The 14960-nt window shown below is 31.9% G+C and overlaps 1 protein-coding gene across 1 annotated transcript; it reads left to right on the forward strand.

The window, feature by feature from the left end:
* Nucleotides 1-1211: 1211 nt before the first annotated feature.
* On the forward strand, nt 1212-6610 carry LOC134680649 (toll-like receptor 4). The gene is made up of 2 exons (XM_063539776.1): nt 1212-1242; nt 4163-6610. The coding sequence occupies exon 2, from the start codon at nt 4195-4197 to the stop codon at nt 6277-6279; it is 2085 nt and encodes a 694-aa protein (XP_063395846.1). The 5' UTR covers nt 1212-1242; nt 4163-4194; the 3' UTR covers nt 6280-6610.
* The last annotated feature ends 8350 nt before the right edge of the window (nt 6611-14960 follow it).

The following is a 14960-nucleotide window of genomic DNA, read 5'->3' on the forward strand; positions in this document are numbered from 1 at the left end:
TTAAAATTAGTGGCCTCGTACTAGCGTGTACGCCTTGAGTGCGGGAGGTTGTTGGTTCGCACTCCAGGGGGCTAGACCAAAAACTTCGGCTCGGAGTCAGAATACTGTGTCTGTGTGAGGGAACTTGTATTCCTTGCAACTGTTAACTTGTGAACTATCACGTTTCAATCAGGCTTAGCGTGTCGGTCTAGTACAAAGCTGGGTTTATATTGATAATACCAACCTCAACATATTCTCGTCCTGAATGTGCATATTAACCTACCGCTGGACGTTAAGCAGCCATCGAACATCATCATCCTTTTGGTGTCGACTGAAATTCTCCCACAACTTTTAATTTGATGTATAATATCGTTAATCTTTACATTTGGATCTCTCTTATGAATTTTAGATCCTTATTCAATAATTTCAAACTCTACGCCAACTTAATCAATCATGCCTGTCTGGTGTTTGAAACAAAGACTGGTTGAAGATGAACATAGTTTTTGGAATCAGAATTGAAGGAAATGACAAGACAGAATATGTACCAAAACAAAATGAAATGAACTTTGTTTATGTGCTGAAATTTTGCTTTTCGTTTATTTTTTACGTGAATATGGCCGTTAGTTTTCTCGTTTGAATTGTTTTTCATTGTCATTTCGGGGACTTTTATAGCTGACTATGCGGTATATGCTTAGCTCATTGTTGAATACCCTACGGTGACCCATAGTTGTTAATTTTTGTGTCATTTTGGTCTCTTCTGGAGAGTTGTCTCATTGGCAATCATACCACATCTTCTTTTTTATATTGTTCGAGCAAGTATAAAGTTCTCGTTAATAGATAGAAGAAGATATGGTATGAGCCAATGAGACAATTCACCATCTAAGTCACAATTTGTAAAAGTAAACGATTATAGATCAAAGTACGATCTTCAACACAGAGCCTTGGATCACACCAAACTGCAAGCTATATAAAGGGCCCAAACAATGACTAGTGAAAAACAATTCAAACCAAGCTTATACATGAATAAAACCGCCCAACAAAGTATAATGAACATGTTCGTTCTCACGGCATGGTATTCACAAATTACTATTAAGACAAATATTTCCGTATCAACATTGTATTTTGTTAAGTTAATTTAATAAAAAAAAAACTATAACTTAAAAAAATATAATTCTTCCTTGATCATCTATGTACTTGGAAGTTTGGTGGTTTATTTATAGTTCTTCCTTTTAATTCAAAAGGCAACTGGAGGACACGACAAAAGTGAGTGTAAATTTAGTTTTAAACTTGTTTGTCGTTTTATGTTATTAATCAAATTATATTTTTTTATAAAAGTAATTTTATGTATGTCGTGGTTCTGTAGAACCAATACTGATGACCAATACTACTGTTTGGTCCGAAAACAAATATACAACGACATATTATGCAGGCGAGCTAAAGGGGTGATCACTTAATAACGCGGAAGTAATATATAAATTACATGCATGCATACGAAAAGTATTTCACGGAATGGACGGGTTGATGTTCGGGATATAATTTTTATTTAGTTAAGGGTGTTTGATGCTTTTTAACGCGAAGTTTTTTTTCGTGGCAGGAGATATAACGTTTTATTATTCGGTGATGAGCACCAAACAATTTTTTTCCTATGTTCAAAACATATAGTGCTATTTGCAAGGTTCTGAAATATAAGATAATACAGCATGTCTAAAAGAACAAAACCCCTATAGTTTCAACATGAAGCTTAATCCCGCTGTAATTGTTTGCACCTGTTCTAAGTCAGAAATCTGTTGTTCAATATTTGTCGTTTGTTGATGTGTTTCATTAGTGTTTCTCGTTGCTCGTGTTTTTATATAGATTATATTGATGGTTTTCCCGTTTGAATGGATTTACACTAGTACTTTTTTTACCCTTTTATAGATTTCTGTTCAGTTGGAGCCAGGGCTCTGTGTTGTAGACTGTACCATGACCTATAATGGTTTTCTTTATAAATTGTGACTTGAATGAAGATTTGACTCATACCAACTCTTCCTATATCTATATCGTTTCCGTATTGGTGTACATCTGATATATATTGTTGTTTACGTATTAGTTTTATTTAACCATTTGAAATTGAAAACATTTGTTTTCTTCGTGTACATAGCTGCTAGAGATCGTTTTGTGTTTTTCTGTAGGCAGTGATTTTTTTTAAGAAAACCAGTTTCAGTTAGTCAGAACGTACATTGTATCACTGGTCAAGGAGATCAATATGCATATACCGTTAATGGCGATTCCTAGCAAGTTAGCCTCCAAATAAACAGCAAAAATGAAAAGAATATATAGTTATCAGAGGTACTAGGATTATGATTTAATACGCCAGACGCGCGTTTCGACTACATAAGACTCATCAGTGACGCTATTATCAAAATAGATGTAAAGCTAAACAAGTACAAAGTTGAAGAGATGCTCTCTTCAGTTAGATTACCTACACCAAAAGTATCGGCTTTCTAAGCGATGATTTGTAGAGCCCATAAAATGAAGCAAATGAATTGGTATGCAGCACAAGTATTAATATAACTTAAGGTCCAATGTACAGAATGAAACCTCAAACCGTGTTAAAAATAATAGGGTTGGTGCTTATGCAAGATGCAAATATAACTACAATGTAAAACATGAACTTAACAAATAACGCGTTGTTGTTTATTTATTTAATGAAGCAAGGGTATTGGGACAAAGTTTTTTTTGCTGATGGTCAACAAAAAACGAAAGCCAGTGGTAAATCGTATGGCTAAAATGCGTATGTTTGTCGACTTTTTTTAAACTTGATATACGGTCATAACATTTTTGTGCTTGTGTCAATTTCTATAATTCAGTCATGTTTTTGTACTAATATGTACCACGATTCGTGAATTTGGATATTATTCACAGTCCAAATTTCGTTACACAAATTGTTGCATTAATTAAAAAATCTTCGGATTTCTAATCAAAGTGTGAAATACCGCAATTTGCGTTCTTGGACATCACGTTTTGACCGTAACCCGAATATTTCATTCCCTTCCAGTAATCAATATATTCTCGGTAGATGATGTTGTCATCATAGAGCAGCAGAATATGTCATTCAAAGGCGGGACGATTTCAGGGGGTTGGCGGGGATGAAAATCGTTCAATTAATTGTCAAGAAAAATGTGATATGAGTGCCATTAAGACAGCTCTCCATCCAAGTAACAATTTATTAAAACAAAGATACTGTATATAATATTTCTTTTTCTTTTGTAAATATTTAATTCACTTGTTAAATTGTTTGAAATGGTTTTTTCGAGACCTTATATAGCTTGCTATGTGGTATTAGTTTTGTTCATTGTTGAAAACCGTAATGTGATTTGTAGTTACTTTCTACGTCAGTTTGTCTCTAGTAGCGAGATCTTATATTGTCAACCATTCCATATCTTCTTATTTTTATATTGACAAAAATACTCCCATTGGACATTAAATTTTGTTTACTGATTTTTTTAACCTTATATTCAAGAATGCTTCGATTAATCGAACTGCTTCGCTACAATTTCATAGATCTTTTGAAATATATAGTGTGGTTCTCTTTAGGATCTTTTTTTATTTATTATATACTTTTTAACAATACTTGCAGACGAAAAATGACTAAAACAAAGCCACAAAAAACCCAACAAAACAACATAAAAAATCAACACGAAACAAGCATTAGAAAAAAACAACATAATAAAAACAAAAAAAAAGGACTGGCCAGGTCAGCATTGTTATTCTATTAGCAGTTTTTGCATTTTAAAACCCCAATAAGGATTATTTAACTTGAACCCGAGAGAGAGTTTATTCAAAGGTGTTGACGATAAAACGTGTTCTTTTTACAGAACCAATCAATATGATTATTGTTTCTAACATACGGATGTGGCGAAGTCCCCCCCCCCCCCCCCAAAAAAAAAGATGCGTCCGATCTACCCATTTAATTACACAGACTCTGAAACGAGTTTATTCTAAGATTACTATGTAGTATAGCGTCAACACTATGTGTTGAGATTGCCCCTATAGTTATCTGTATTTATGGTACTGTATGTTAGAGTCCGAAAGTTATTGTAACTACTACTGCTCCTACTTAAAATGCGTTGCCTGTAAATTTTTCGAAATAATATTGGCAGACTGTTTACTATCATGCCGAAAACGTACATTTGTTTTTCAGATAGAGTTTTAGAGAAGGATTAATATACCAGTATGTCGACTATCATTTATGGAGTAATACTATTTTTGTTGAAGCATAGTGTCCATGTGAACGGTTGTCCTCAGCCGTGTAAATGCAGCAGAACTATTGTTACATGCCACAATCACAGAGAGCTGCAATATATACCGAAACTACCAAAAGACACTAAAGTGCTAATATTTTCTGTAAATTATCTTCCCGTCATAAATCACAACACAATGTCAAATTTAACAATGTCAAAGTTAACTGTGCTTGTCCTACGTTACAACCGTGTTCAAACGATCTCAAAAGATGCTCTTTCCAAACTGCCTTTTTTGGAAAAAATAGATCTGAGCGGAAACAAACACTTGACAATATACCAAGTAGCTAACACACTAAGGGGAATACGGTCCGCATATCTTCATACTGTTATACTTAATTCTTTTTATTGGCGCAAAGATCTGTCAACTATATATCGGGCCTTATCGGTACCTAAGTTCAAAATAAAAACCTTTATATCTGAAGGTAATTCGTTACAGATATTGAATTTTACTTCACTGAATCGCCATCTTCCAGAATTAGAACATTTAAGCGTGAAGTTCAACAGTATACAGACATTTATCGCTGATCATGCTCCTAAGCTTAAAACACTTTTGTTAGATTACAACTACATCGAACTTAAAGCGAATATGTTCGGGGCACCAAATAATTGTTTTTTTCCGAATCTTGAAATTTTACAAATCAAATCTAATTTCATTATATATTTTGAAAACCGTTTCTCATGCCTTGACAATCTTCATACGCTTAAAATAGGAAGGAATCCGGTGAAGCGTATCCTGAACAATACTTTTTATAACTTGCCTTCATTGAGGACATTGAGTATAGGTAATACTGGCGGACGTTTATATAAAATTGAGAGCTTGGCATTCAGAAGTAATACTATACAAAGTTTAAACTTTTCAGCGAACTATTTTCCATTTATTTCCGTGAGTGCGGATCGTTTCCACTTCAATCCAGATGAAATTTTTAACCATTTACCACAATTAGAAGTTTTGGATTTAAGTGAGAACAAGTTTAATGTGACTAATGATATATTGTTCAGAATGCTTATTCCTTTGAAAAATCTGCTAAATTTGACTATAAGACATTGTGCATTGACAACAATACCGGAGAATTTGATTTTCAGACTTCCGAAATTAAGATACCTTGACTTGTCACAAAATCATATTAAGACGTGGAAAGGTAACACGTCGTTCCAGAATGTATCATCCATCGAAGTACTAAGACTTGATATGAACTACATCACAGTATTCAAAGAATCGTTGTTTCCAACGGACTTAAGAAGAAATCTGAAAAGTATATATCTAGCTAATAATCCTTTTTCATGCACTTGTAAACTATTTTGGCTACGGAAGTGGATAGAAGAAAAGTCAGAAAAATTTAAGCAATACCCTGAGGATTATTTATGCAGCACACCTATCGAGTTACATGGTTCATTGTTAAAAAGCTACTTTCCTTCAGACAGAGAATGTGAAAGTATAAACGAACTTCTTGTAGCATTTACAGTGTTATCAACAATAGGTATTTTTGTAGTCTTGCTTGCAAGTTTGGTGTATAAAGGTCGATGGCACATACGTCATGCAATATACCTCTGTCATGTGCGACGAAAAGGTTACGAAGGCATGGATGATGTGTCAAATATCTTATATTCGGGATTTGTTGTTTATTGCGAAGACGACCAAGATTGGGTGAAGGACAAACTTGTCAAAATGGTCGAAATAAATGACCGTAAACTGTGTATTCATCACCGCGATTTTGACGGAGGAAAATTAATTATTGACAATATTGCAAACGGAATTGCCCGAAGTAAAAAAGTTATACTTATTCTGTCACGAGCTATGATAAAGAGTGATTGGTGTCTGTTTGAAATGCGACTTGCTCATAAAAAGTTTTTAAAGCGTGCAGACTCGCTTTTGATTATAATGTTAGAGACCGTATCACCTGAAGATATGCCAAAGTCTTTACATACACTTTTAACAATATCAACATATATACGATGGTCAGGTGGTTTGACAGAAGAGGAGGATTTTTGGAAGAAAGTTCGGAGAGCAATCAAATAAGTTGGCATTGTTTATTCTTCCTACCTGCGCATCAAGAAACATTTAGATTCAAACCGTTTCAAATTTAAAAAAAAAAGATGTGTTCTTGTTTGTTTATCAATTTTATAGTTTAAAGAATTACTTTCTTCTTTTTGCTAAAGATATTTTTAATAAAGACTACTATCCATCCGACCATCAAAAAGATTCGTCTTAATTGCCACTAGAATATGAAATCTAATTGTATGTTTCCAAAATTTTCAAAACAAGTTACATATTTTAGCAATGTGTATGATATATAATGGCATCTTACAAATTACCTTTACGTTGTTATACTCTCCTTCATTAAGATGTTTTTGAATATTTTAAGTGGATATTACTATTCGTCTGTCAAATAAAGCGATTCGCTAAAATTGCAACTAAAATATGAAATGTAATTGTATGTTTCGATATCTTTTAAAACAAATTACAGCATTTGGCAATGTGCATTCTTAGATAATTAGTTCTAACAAAATACCTTTACGTTCTTGTTTTTTCTTCAATAAGAGGATATTGAGGTTTGAAATTACAGTTTCATTTGAACCACTACAATTGTTATTACAAGAGGCCAAGAGGTAATTTATAATGTTTCACATGAAATGCTTACCAGGTTTATTGTATACGTAGATCTAACTTATTTTATTAAGAGTTAGTCTTTGATGATAGCGTAAGAAGATAGTAGACGTTATTAAAAGACAAGGCATATCAGACTTACATTAAGACGTGCATTTGACTTCATTCTTAATAGACGAACATTATTATTAACTGAGAAAATTTGATGTGTCTGTGTTTTTGTGCTGACTATGACGGCTTTTAAATTGAATAACAGAAGAAGAGGTTGTGTCTGAGCTCAAGGTTTTATTGGTGTATAAAAGGGTTAACAATGCTTTAACTTTTTACCTCACCATTTGGTTTATCTTTTACATTTAAAAGTATTCAAGCGTATGAGAACCAGTACGTTTGCAGATAATTACAACTTTACAATGTGTTTCGTTTAACATTTGTTTGGTCTTTCCTGACCGAGAAATGACAAGTTAGCAAAGGATGGTTATTACTTTTGAGATTTTATTTGTATATTCATTGTATTGTTCATTTTTGCATTTGTTATCAACGTAACCATATTTTCTATAACATGTCGAACAGATTCGCCAGACCAAGTGCATACAATTAAGGTACATGATTGTTTCTATTCTAGGCACGTCATCTGACTGACATCCAACGTTGATGACAATCAGAAAATGACACCGCAACTTTTGAGACCAATTAATTTGTTTAATAAATTGTTAAATAATGTTGTTTTGAAAAGCGATGATGATTTTACTTTTAATGAGAACTGAATATGCACACTGCACCAATGATCAATGTTCTGTTTAATCATCAATATTAATCTTAGATGATATTTTTGTTGTTTATATTTAAGTTCTCAACATTCTCAAGTAGTGATCTTATTTTTAAGCATACTATTGTTTGCGTCATATATCTGTGTTTGGTGTTCCGTGTGTTTTGCATATTTCACAAAAACAGATCGATCCTGTGTATATTTTTATTTTTACTTGTTTTACTTTCTAATTGGAAAATATTGTACATGTCTTTCCAGTTGTAAACCTATCGAACGATTTCCCAATTTTCATCCCATTGGACATGAATGTGACGACCATAAGATGAGCATATCTAGACATGTATCTCCAGAACAGCTACATTCAGAGAGAAATTATGTAACCATTTAGAATAATTCGTCATTGAATACAGTAAAATCTCCTTAACGAAACAGTAATGAAGATACTCAATCAACCCTAAGATACAATTGTGTGTCATATAACAATAAAAAGTGAAATAAAAAAAAAATAATAATTTAAATTCAAATCGGACAATCTTTTATCAAATGACAAAAGTTCAAGCTCAAGTACATCAAAAACCTATATGGAAACCTTCTGTTATATTCCTGACTTTTTCTTATCTAGAAAGGATAAAAGAGGGACGAAAGACACCAAAGGGACAGTCAAACTCGTAAATCTAAAACAAACTGACAACGCCATGGCTAAAAATGAAAAAGACAAACAGAAAAACAATAGTACACATGACACAACATAGAAAACTAAAGAATAAACAACACGAACCCCACCAAAAACTAGGGGTGATCTCAGGTGCTCCGGAAGGGTAAGCAGATCCTGCTCCACATGCGGCACCCGTCGTGTTGCTTATGTGATTACAAATCCGGTTAATAGTCTAATTCGGTAGGTCAAATTAACATGCTTGACCTATGTTCTGACCTCTCAAATGTCTGTCCCCATACGCACACTACATTTGGAATAGTTATCATATTTCAGAAGAATCGCCATTTCAAATGACCATATGCAAAATTCGAGTTAATTATAAAAAAAACTCATCATAGATAACAGGACTGAAATCAGCATTACACCAGACGCGCATTTCATCTTCAAAAGATTTATCGGTGACGCTCAAATCAGACAAATTAAAAAAAAAGCCAAATTAAGTAAACATTTAGGATCATTGAGGACCAAAAATTCCTAAACGTTTTGCCAAATACAATTAAGGTAATCTTTTCTCGAGGTAGAAAAGCATTAGTATCTCAAAAATTCAAATATGTTTATTTTGACTAGCTGTATTGTTTGCCTTCTGGTGACAAAATCACACGAAACTGATCATTCAATGTAAGTGACTATGCTGTTTCATGATAACTATTTACAGCACTATCGATGCCTCTGTTGGTAGACGTTTCGTCCCCGAGGGTTTCACCAGCCCAGTAGTCAACACTTCGGTGTTGATATGAATATCAATAATGTGGTAATTTTGATATTTCCTTTTTCAAAACTAAGGATTTTCTTATCCCATGCATAAATTACCTTAGTCGTATTTGTCACATGTTTTGAATTTTTAATCCTCAATGCTCTTCAACTTTGTAATTAATTGGCTATATAAATATTTTGATATGAGCGGCTCTGATAAGTCTTATGTAGACGAAAAATGCGTCTGGCGTACTAAATTATAAGCTTGGAATCTTTGATAACTATAAACATTGAAACAGATAATTAAGATACAAAATGGTGACAAATTATGTATACTAATTCAAAATAGGAATAATGTATAATGAAATATCACAGAAATATTTGCAAAGGAACTAAATTATTAATTAGATTAATTTCAAAATATTTTTTTGGACACAATTGCATATCGTTTTATAATTTATTTAAATATGCAAACTGGCTTTGCATCATTCGTTAATCCATATTGTATCTAATATATTACAATAGAATTCATGTTTTTTTCCCCGACTGATCAACTAATCTACACAAATCAATTTTTATTTTAATTTTCTAATTGTTACAAATCTAGTGTTAACCATCAAATCAGTTCGTAATAACACGATAGAGTATTATAAACAAACATCTAACCTATAGATACTAATGTCTTCAAAAATATGTCTCGGGTGGGTTGCAGTTGCAATCATGCCTCGCCTACATTTATTTTATTATACAAAAAATAATCAATACTCAATTTTTAATTGTCGTGATTTGGGCTTCCATGAAATTGAAGGTAGTAATCTCTCTTAATCAAATTTATAAGTATTTGTACTATTATTTTTTTTTTAACAAAATCAAATGTTAAAATTGACTCATGTTTCATTGAATATCTTTCCTCTTGTATGAAGTATGAAAAAACTCAAACAAACACGCCCCCTTTACCAAGAGGAGTGAAGTCTTTCATTTCAAAGAGTAATAAAAAATAATTACAAGGAATAAGTTATAAGAAAACTGGCCAAGATACAATTGTGTGTAATAAGACAAGAAACAAACTAATTTATAACTTTTTTGTCAATATAAGAAGAACTCGTAGCTGTCCAATACGATTACTTCATTTATATTAGTTGTTACATTGAAGATGAATAAATTCTTCGAAGCCAGTTCAAATTTGTGAACTAAGTATGCCAAAATGATGCAAGATATTTCTTAGGGCTAACTGTAGTGGTCGCCCGCTGAAGACAATATTTCGTATTTCAATAGTTTCCTTGTTAGCAGCAACCATTTAACAAGTCAATCATGATAGGAAATACAAGCCCATGAATTTCTTTTCAATTCGGAGATATATACTCCGTATGCAGGCGCTTCTGGAATGTTGCTACAAGTACATGAAAATGGATAGTTCATATTTGGGAAGCTGAAATCAGCTCATTTGTCGTAAATATTTGTTTTCAATTGAGTCTAATTGTCAATTTCTAGATGTAAGTCACCATAATAGGCATGCTCAACTGTATCTGTTGTCTCCTATATCTCTATTCCGATTGGATATACTTGAAAGGAGAGGTGCCTTATTGGCACTCATACCACATATTCCTATATATATGAAAGGATTTATTTAACATCCTTTAATTCATCACTGCATTTGTCATAAATAAATTTGTTTCAACATATATTTTTTATTTTGAATTGTTTTAATCATGTTAATTAAAAAATAAAGAACCATGCGTTTGATGTTGAATGATTGTGAACTTTCAATTTCTGTTTAAAAAAAGACCACACGAGTATATTCTGAGCACATTAATAACGTTGTTTATATAGAAGAAGAATTTCAGATCATGAGCAATGCAAAAACATTAAGGTCTATATCTCTAAACAGTTTAAACGTTTCACTTATATATTTCATATGCCAAAAAGAGAAGGTGGATAACCTAGTTCATGCAAAAGTAATTTGACATATCAAATTAGCTTTTTTGGTATATCAAATTCATAAATTGTTATATCAAATAATTATAATGATTTATATCAAATTGATAATCTTTAAAGTCATATGAAACGAGTGAGTGGTGAAAAAAAATGTTTATCCAATTCTTGAACCAATGCATGTATATATCATAAACTTAAGTCTCTGTGCACAAATTTCTCATTTACGCAAATATATCTTTTAATCGTCATTTGTTTCTCTCTGTCTGCTATGATTTAACAAAAATGCCTGCTCATTAAATGCCGTGTTTTGAAGCCGAAGTTTAACGATTGTCACCTTATAGGAAACAAATACCAAAAAGCATGGGTATTGGGCACATGTTTAACATCTACAATCAGAATTAATAATTGTTTATTTAATGACAGATCCATGCGTGTTGCGATCACCGGATTTTTACGAAGAGGGTTACGCTCAGGTCACTATGAATACGGAATATGTCGGCGAATTAATTCCTGGATCGAAGCAATCAAAAATAAATAAACTTCTTCGAAATGTGGACAAAGTAAAGAATTTTCCTCAGAAAAAAACAATTTGTACATTAGTTGTATAATGAAAACTATCCATTTAGTTATTAAAAACATATGCATTTTTTTTTAAATTTGAGGTTTCTTATGACTTTGATATCAAAATGGATTATAGCAAAATCGAAAATCTGTTATATCAAAATTATAATTTGTTATATAAAATTGATAATTTGTTATATCAAATTGATAATTTGTTATATCAAATTGATAATTTGTTATATCAAATTGATGATTTGTAATATCAAATTGATACTTTGTTTTATCTCAAATTGATAATTTGTTATATCAAATTGATAATTTGTTATATCAAATTGATAATTTGTTATCAAATTGATAATTTGTTATCAAATTGATAATTTGTTATCAAATTGATTATGTGTTATATCAAATTAATAATATGTTATATCAAACTAATAATTTGATATATAAAATGTATGATTTTAACCAATTGTAAAAAGTAGACTAGCATGGCCCAAAAAGGCTTCCGTGGAATATATATAAAAAAAATGTAATATTATATCGTTTTTTCTACATTTGGATCTCTCTTATTAATATAAGATCCTTATTTAATGGTATATAATAATTTCAAACTCTACGCCAATTTAAAGAATCATGTACATCTTTATGTCCGTCTCATGTTTAAAACAAAGACTGGTTGAATATGTACCAAAACAAAATGAAATGCAATGGACTTGTTTTGGCAAGTACAAAGTACTCGTTCATATATAGATAGAAGAATATGTGGTAAGGGCCAATGAGACAACGCACCATCCAGGTCACAGTTTGTAAAAGTAAACTATTAAAGGTCATCAAAGTACGGTGGTCTTCAACACAGAACCAACTTGGCACACACCGAACAGCACGCTACAAAGAACCTCTAAAAATGACTAGTGTAAAACCATCCAAACGGGATAACCAACGTTATACATGAATAAAACCGTCAAACAAAGTTTAATGCATGTTCGTTCTCACGGCGTGATATTCACACATAATTATAAAAACAAATGTTTCCGTATTAACATTGTATTTTGTAAACAATTCAAAACATAGATCTTCCTTGTTCAACGTTGTACTTGGGCGTTTTGTGGTTTATTTATAGCTCTTCCTGTTAATTCACATAGCAACTGGACAACGCAAAAGTGAGTGTAAATTTGATTTAAACTTGTTTGTCGTTTTATGTTATTAATCAGATTGTATTTTATAAAACTAATTGTATGTCGTAATTCTGTAGGACCCATAGCGTTTTACAAATACTGTTGCACTCGTAACCCCCCCCCCCCAAAAAAAAAACACCAAAAAAAACAACAACCCCTGAATATTATACAAACGAGCAAAAGGGTTGATCACTAAATAAAGCGGAGCTAAATATAAATTACATGCATGCATGCGAAAAGTTTTTCACGGTATGGAAGGGTTGATGTTCGGGATATGATTAGGGGGTTTGATCGATGCTTTTCATCGCAAAATGTACTTTATCGTGGCAGGGGATGTGTCGGATTCATTTTTCGTTCGAACGGACCAAACCATTTGTTTTCCTATGTTCAAAAACTAAAGTGATATTTCGGGCTTCTGAAATATCAGATTATATTATACCCACATCGTGTCCAGAAGAAAAACAAACTTTTAGGTTCACTAAGACTAGTTTCCGTATTGATGCACCTCTGATATATTGAAAAAGGTGAGAGGATATTGTTGTTCACGTATTTTGTTTAGATTTTTTTCAACTTTTTGAAACTGAAAACATTTGTTTTCTTTGTTTTCACAGCTACTAGAGATCGTATTTTATTTTTTCCTTTGTATTTTTTTTTAATTATTTTTTATAAAGAAAATCAACCTCAGTCAGTCATAACGTTCTACTGGTCATGAGGATCAATATGCGAATAGTCAATGCTGATTCCTGACAAGTTATCCTCCAAATTGTAAATGCTTGAGTAAAAGTTTATTAAAAAAAACGATTTAGTATATATATTATATATATATACTTCTTTTCAACTTTGAACCTTCTATGTGTTTTCTGTCTTGTGACTCACAAATGTACCCCATTTTCTTATTTAAATATTCCTTCAGTTCTACTTCTTTTTTACCTTTTAACGTAAATTATTCAATCATTGGAACTTTCTACAGATATGTATCATTAATTGAGTATTTTTATTTTGAAAGTTTCCTCCCAAGCCAAACATTTCTTTCGCCAACGAATATATCTGTCCATCTTATTAGCATGGAGTATAGCTTGTTTTTTGTATTCATTTTCTTTGCTGTTTATTATATTGTTTTTTTCTTCCGGTTATTTTTTTGTAAATATATGATCCACTAGTTTTCAAGTTTGAAATGTTTTTTAGTCCTTTTATAGCTTGTTATGTGGTATTGGGTTTGCTCATCAACGTTGAACGCTGTAATTTGACCTGTAGTTTCTAGCTTTCTACGTCAGTTTGTCTTTAGTGGCGAATTCTTTTATTGTCCACCATTCCATATCTTCTTATTTTCATATTGACAAGAACACTCCGATTGGACATTTGTTCACTTAAATTAATTTGAGAACCTACAATTAAAAAATGTTTCGCTTAATCGATCTGCTTCGGTGAAGTTGCATAGATCTTTTGAAATATTTATTTGAACAAAGAGTCTCGTGTGGTTCTCTCTAGGATCAAACTTTTTTTCTTAAACTTTATGAACTTTTAAACCATACTTCAAGACAAAATATCCCCGTTCCAAAAAAAACAAAACAAAGAAACCAACAAACGACAACAACAAAACATCCAAAAGAACAACCTGAAACAAGCATAAGAAAAACAAAACAACATATAAAAAAACATAATCTAAATAAATTACAAAAAAGAAAGAGTATTTTGAAAATGAATAACCCAGCCTTGATAATCACAAACATAAATGGTTTGTTCTGTGGTATTTTGAAAAAAAAATACCTGACTTGCAAAGTATTGAAAATGAATAACTCAGCAGGTTTAAACGAAATTATGAGATGGCACCAAATCTTTTGTTTTCCGAAAAAAAATAATCGGAAACACTTCCCGAATCTTTAATACTGTTATAAGAAAAAGTATAAATACTATTCAAATATATTTGAAACGTCTGAAATTGGTTTCATTTAACTTGAGGTATAGAGTCTCAGAAACACTAACCTCACTTTTATTTAACAGGACCGTAACTACATTGAGGCAAATGTAGCATGTAGGAAATTTCAAAACCAAACGCTCGTCTCCATATCAAATTGTGTTCAAGGCGAGTGCCTTGCAAGAAACAAGTTTTGTTCTCCCTCGGACTTTTTTGGGATCAATGTTTCTTATTTATTTGTCTTTTGTTCATTGATTGTCCTTCTGTATTCTGTAAGTGCTGCATTCCTTTTGTAATTTAGTAATTTTGCTATTAACTTGATCATGAGTTAAA

The sequence above is a fragment of the Mytilus trossulus genome, chromosome 8 (assembly GCF_036588685.1).
Source record: "Mytilus trossulus isolate FHL-02 chromosome 8, PNRI_Mtr1.1.1.hap1, whole genome shotgun sequence".
Lineage (NCBI taxonomy): Eukaryota > Metazoa > Mollusca > Bivalvia > Mytilida > Mytilidae > Mytilus > Mytilus trossulus.

What these genes read in the sequence shown, in the direction of transcription:
- LOC134680649 (XM_063539776.1), top strand. Translation starts at nt 4,195, where the DNA reads ATGTCGACTATCATTTATGGAGTAATACTATTTTTGTTGAAGCATAGT.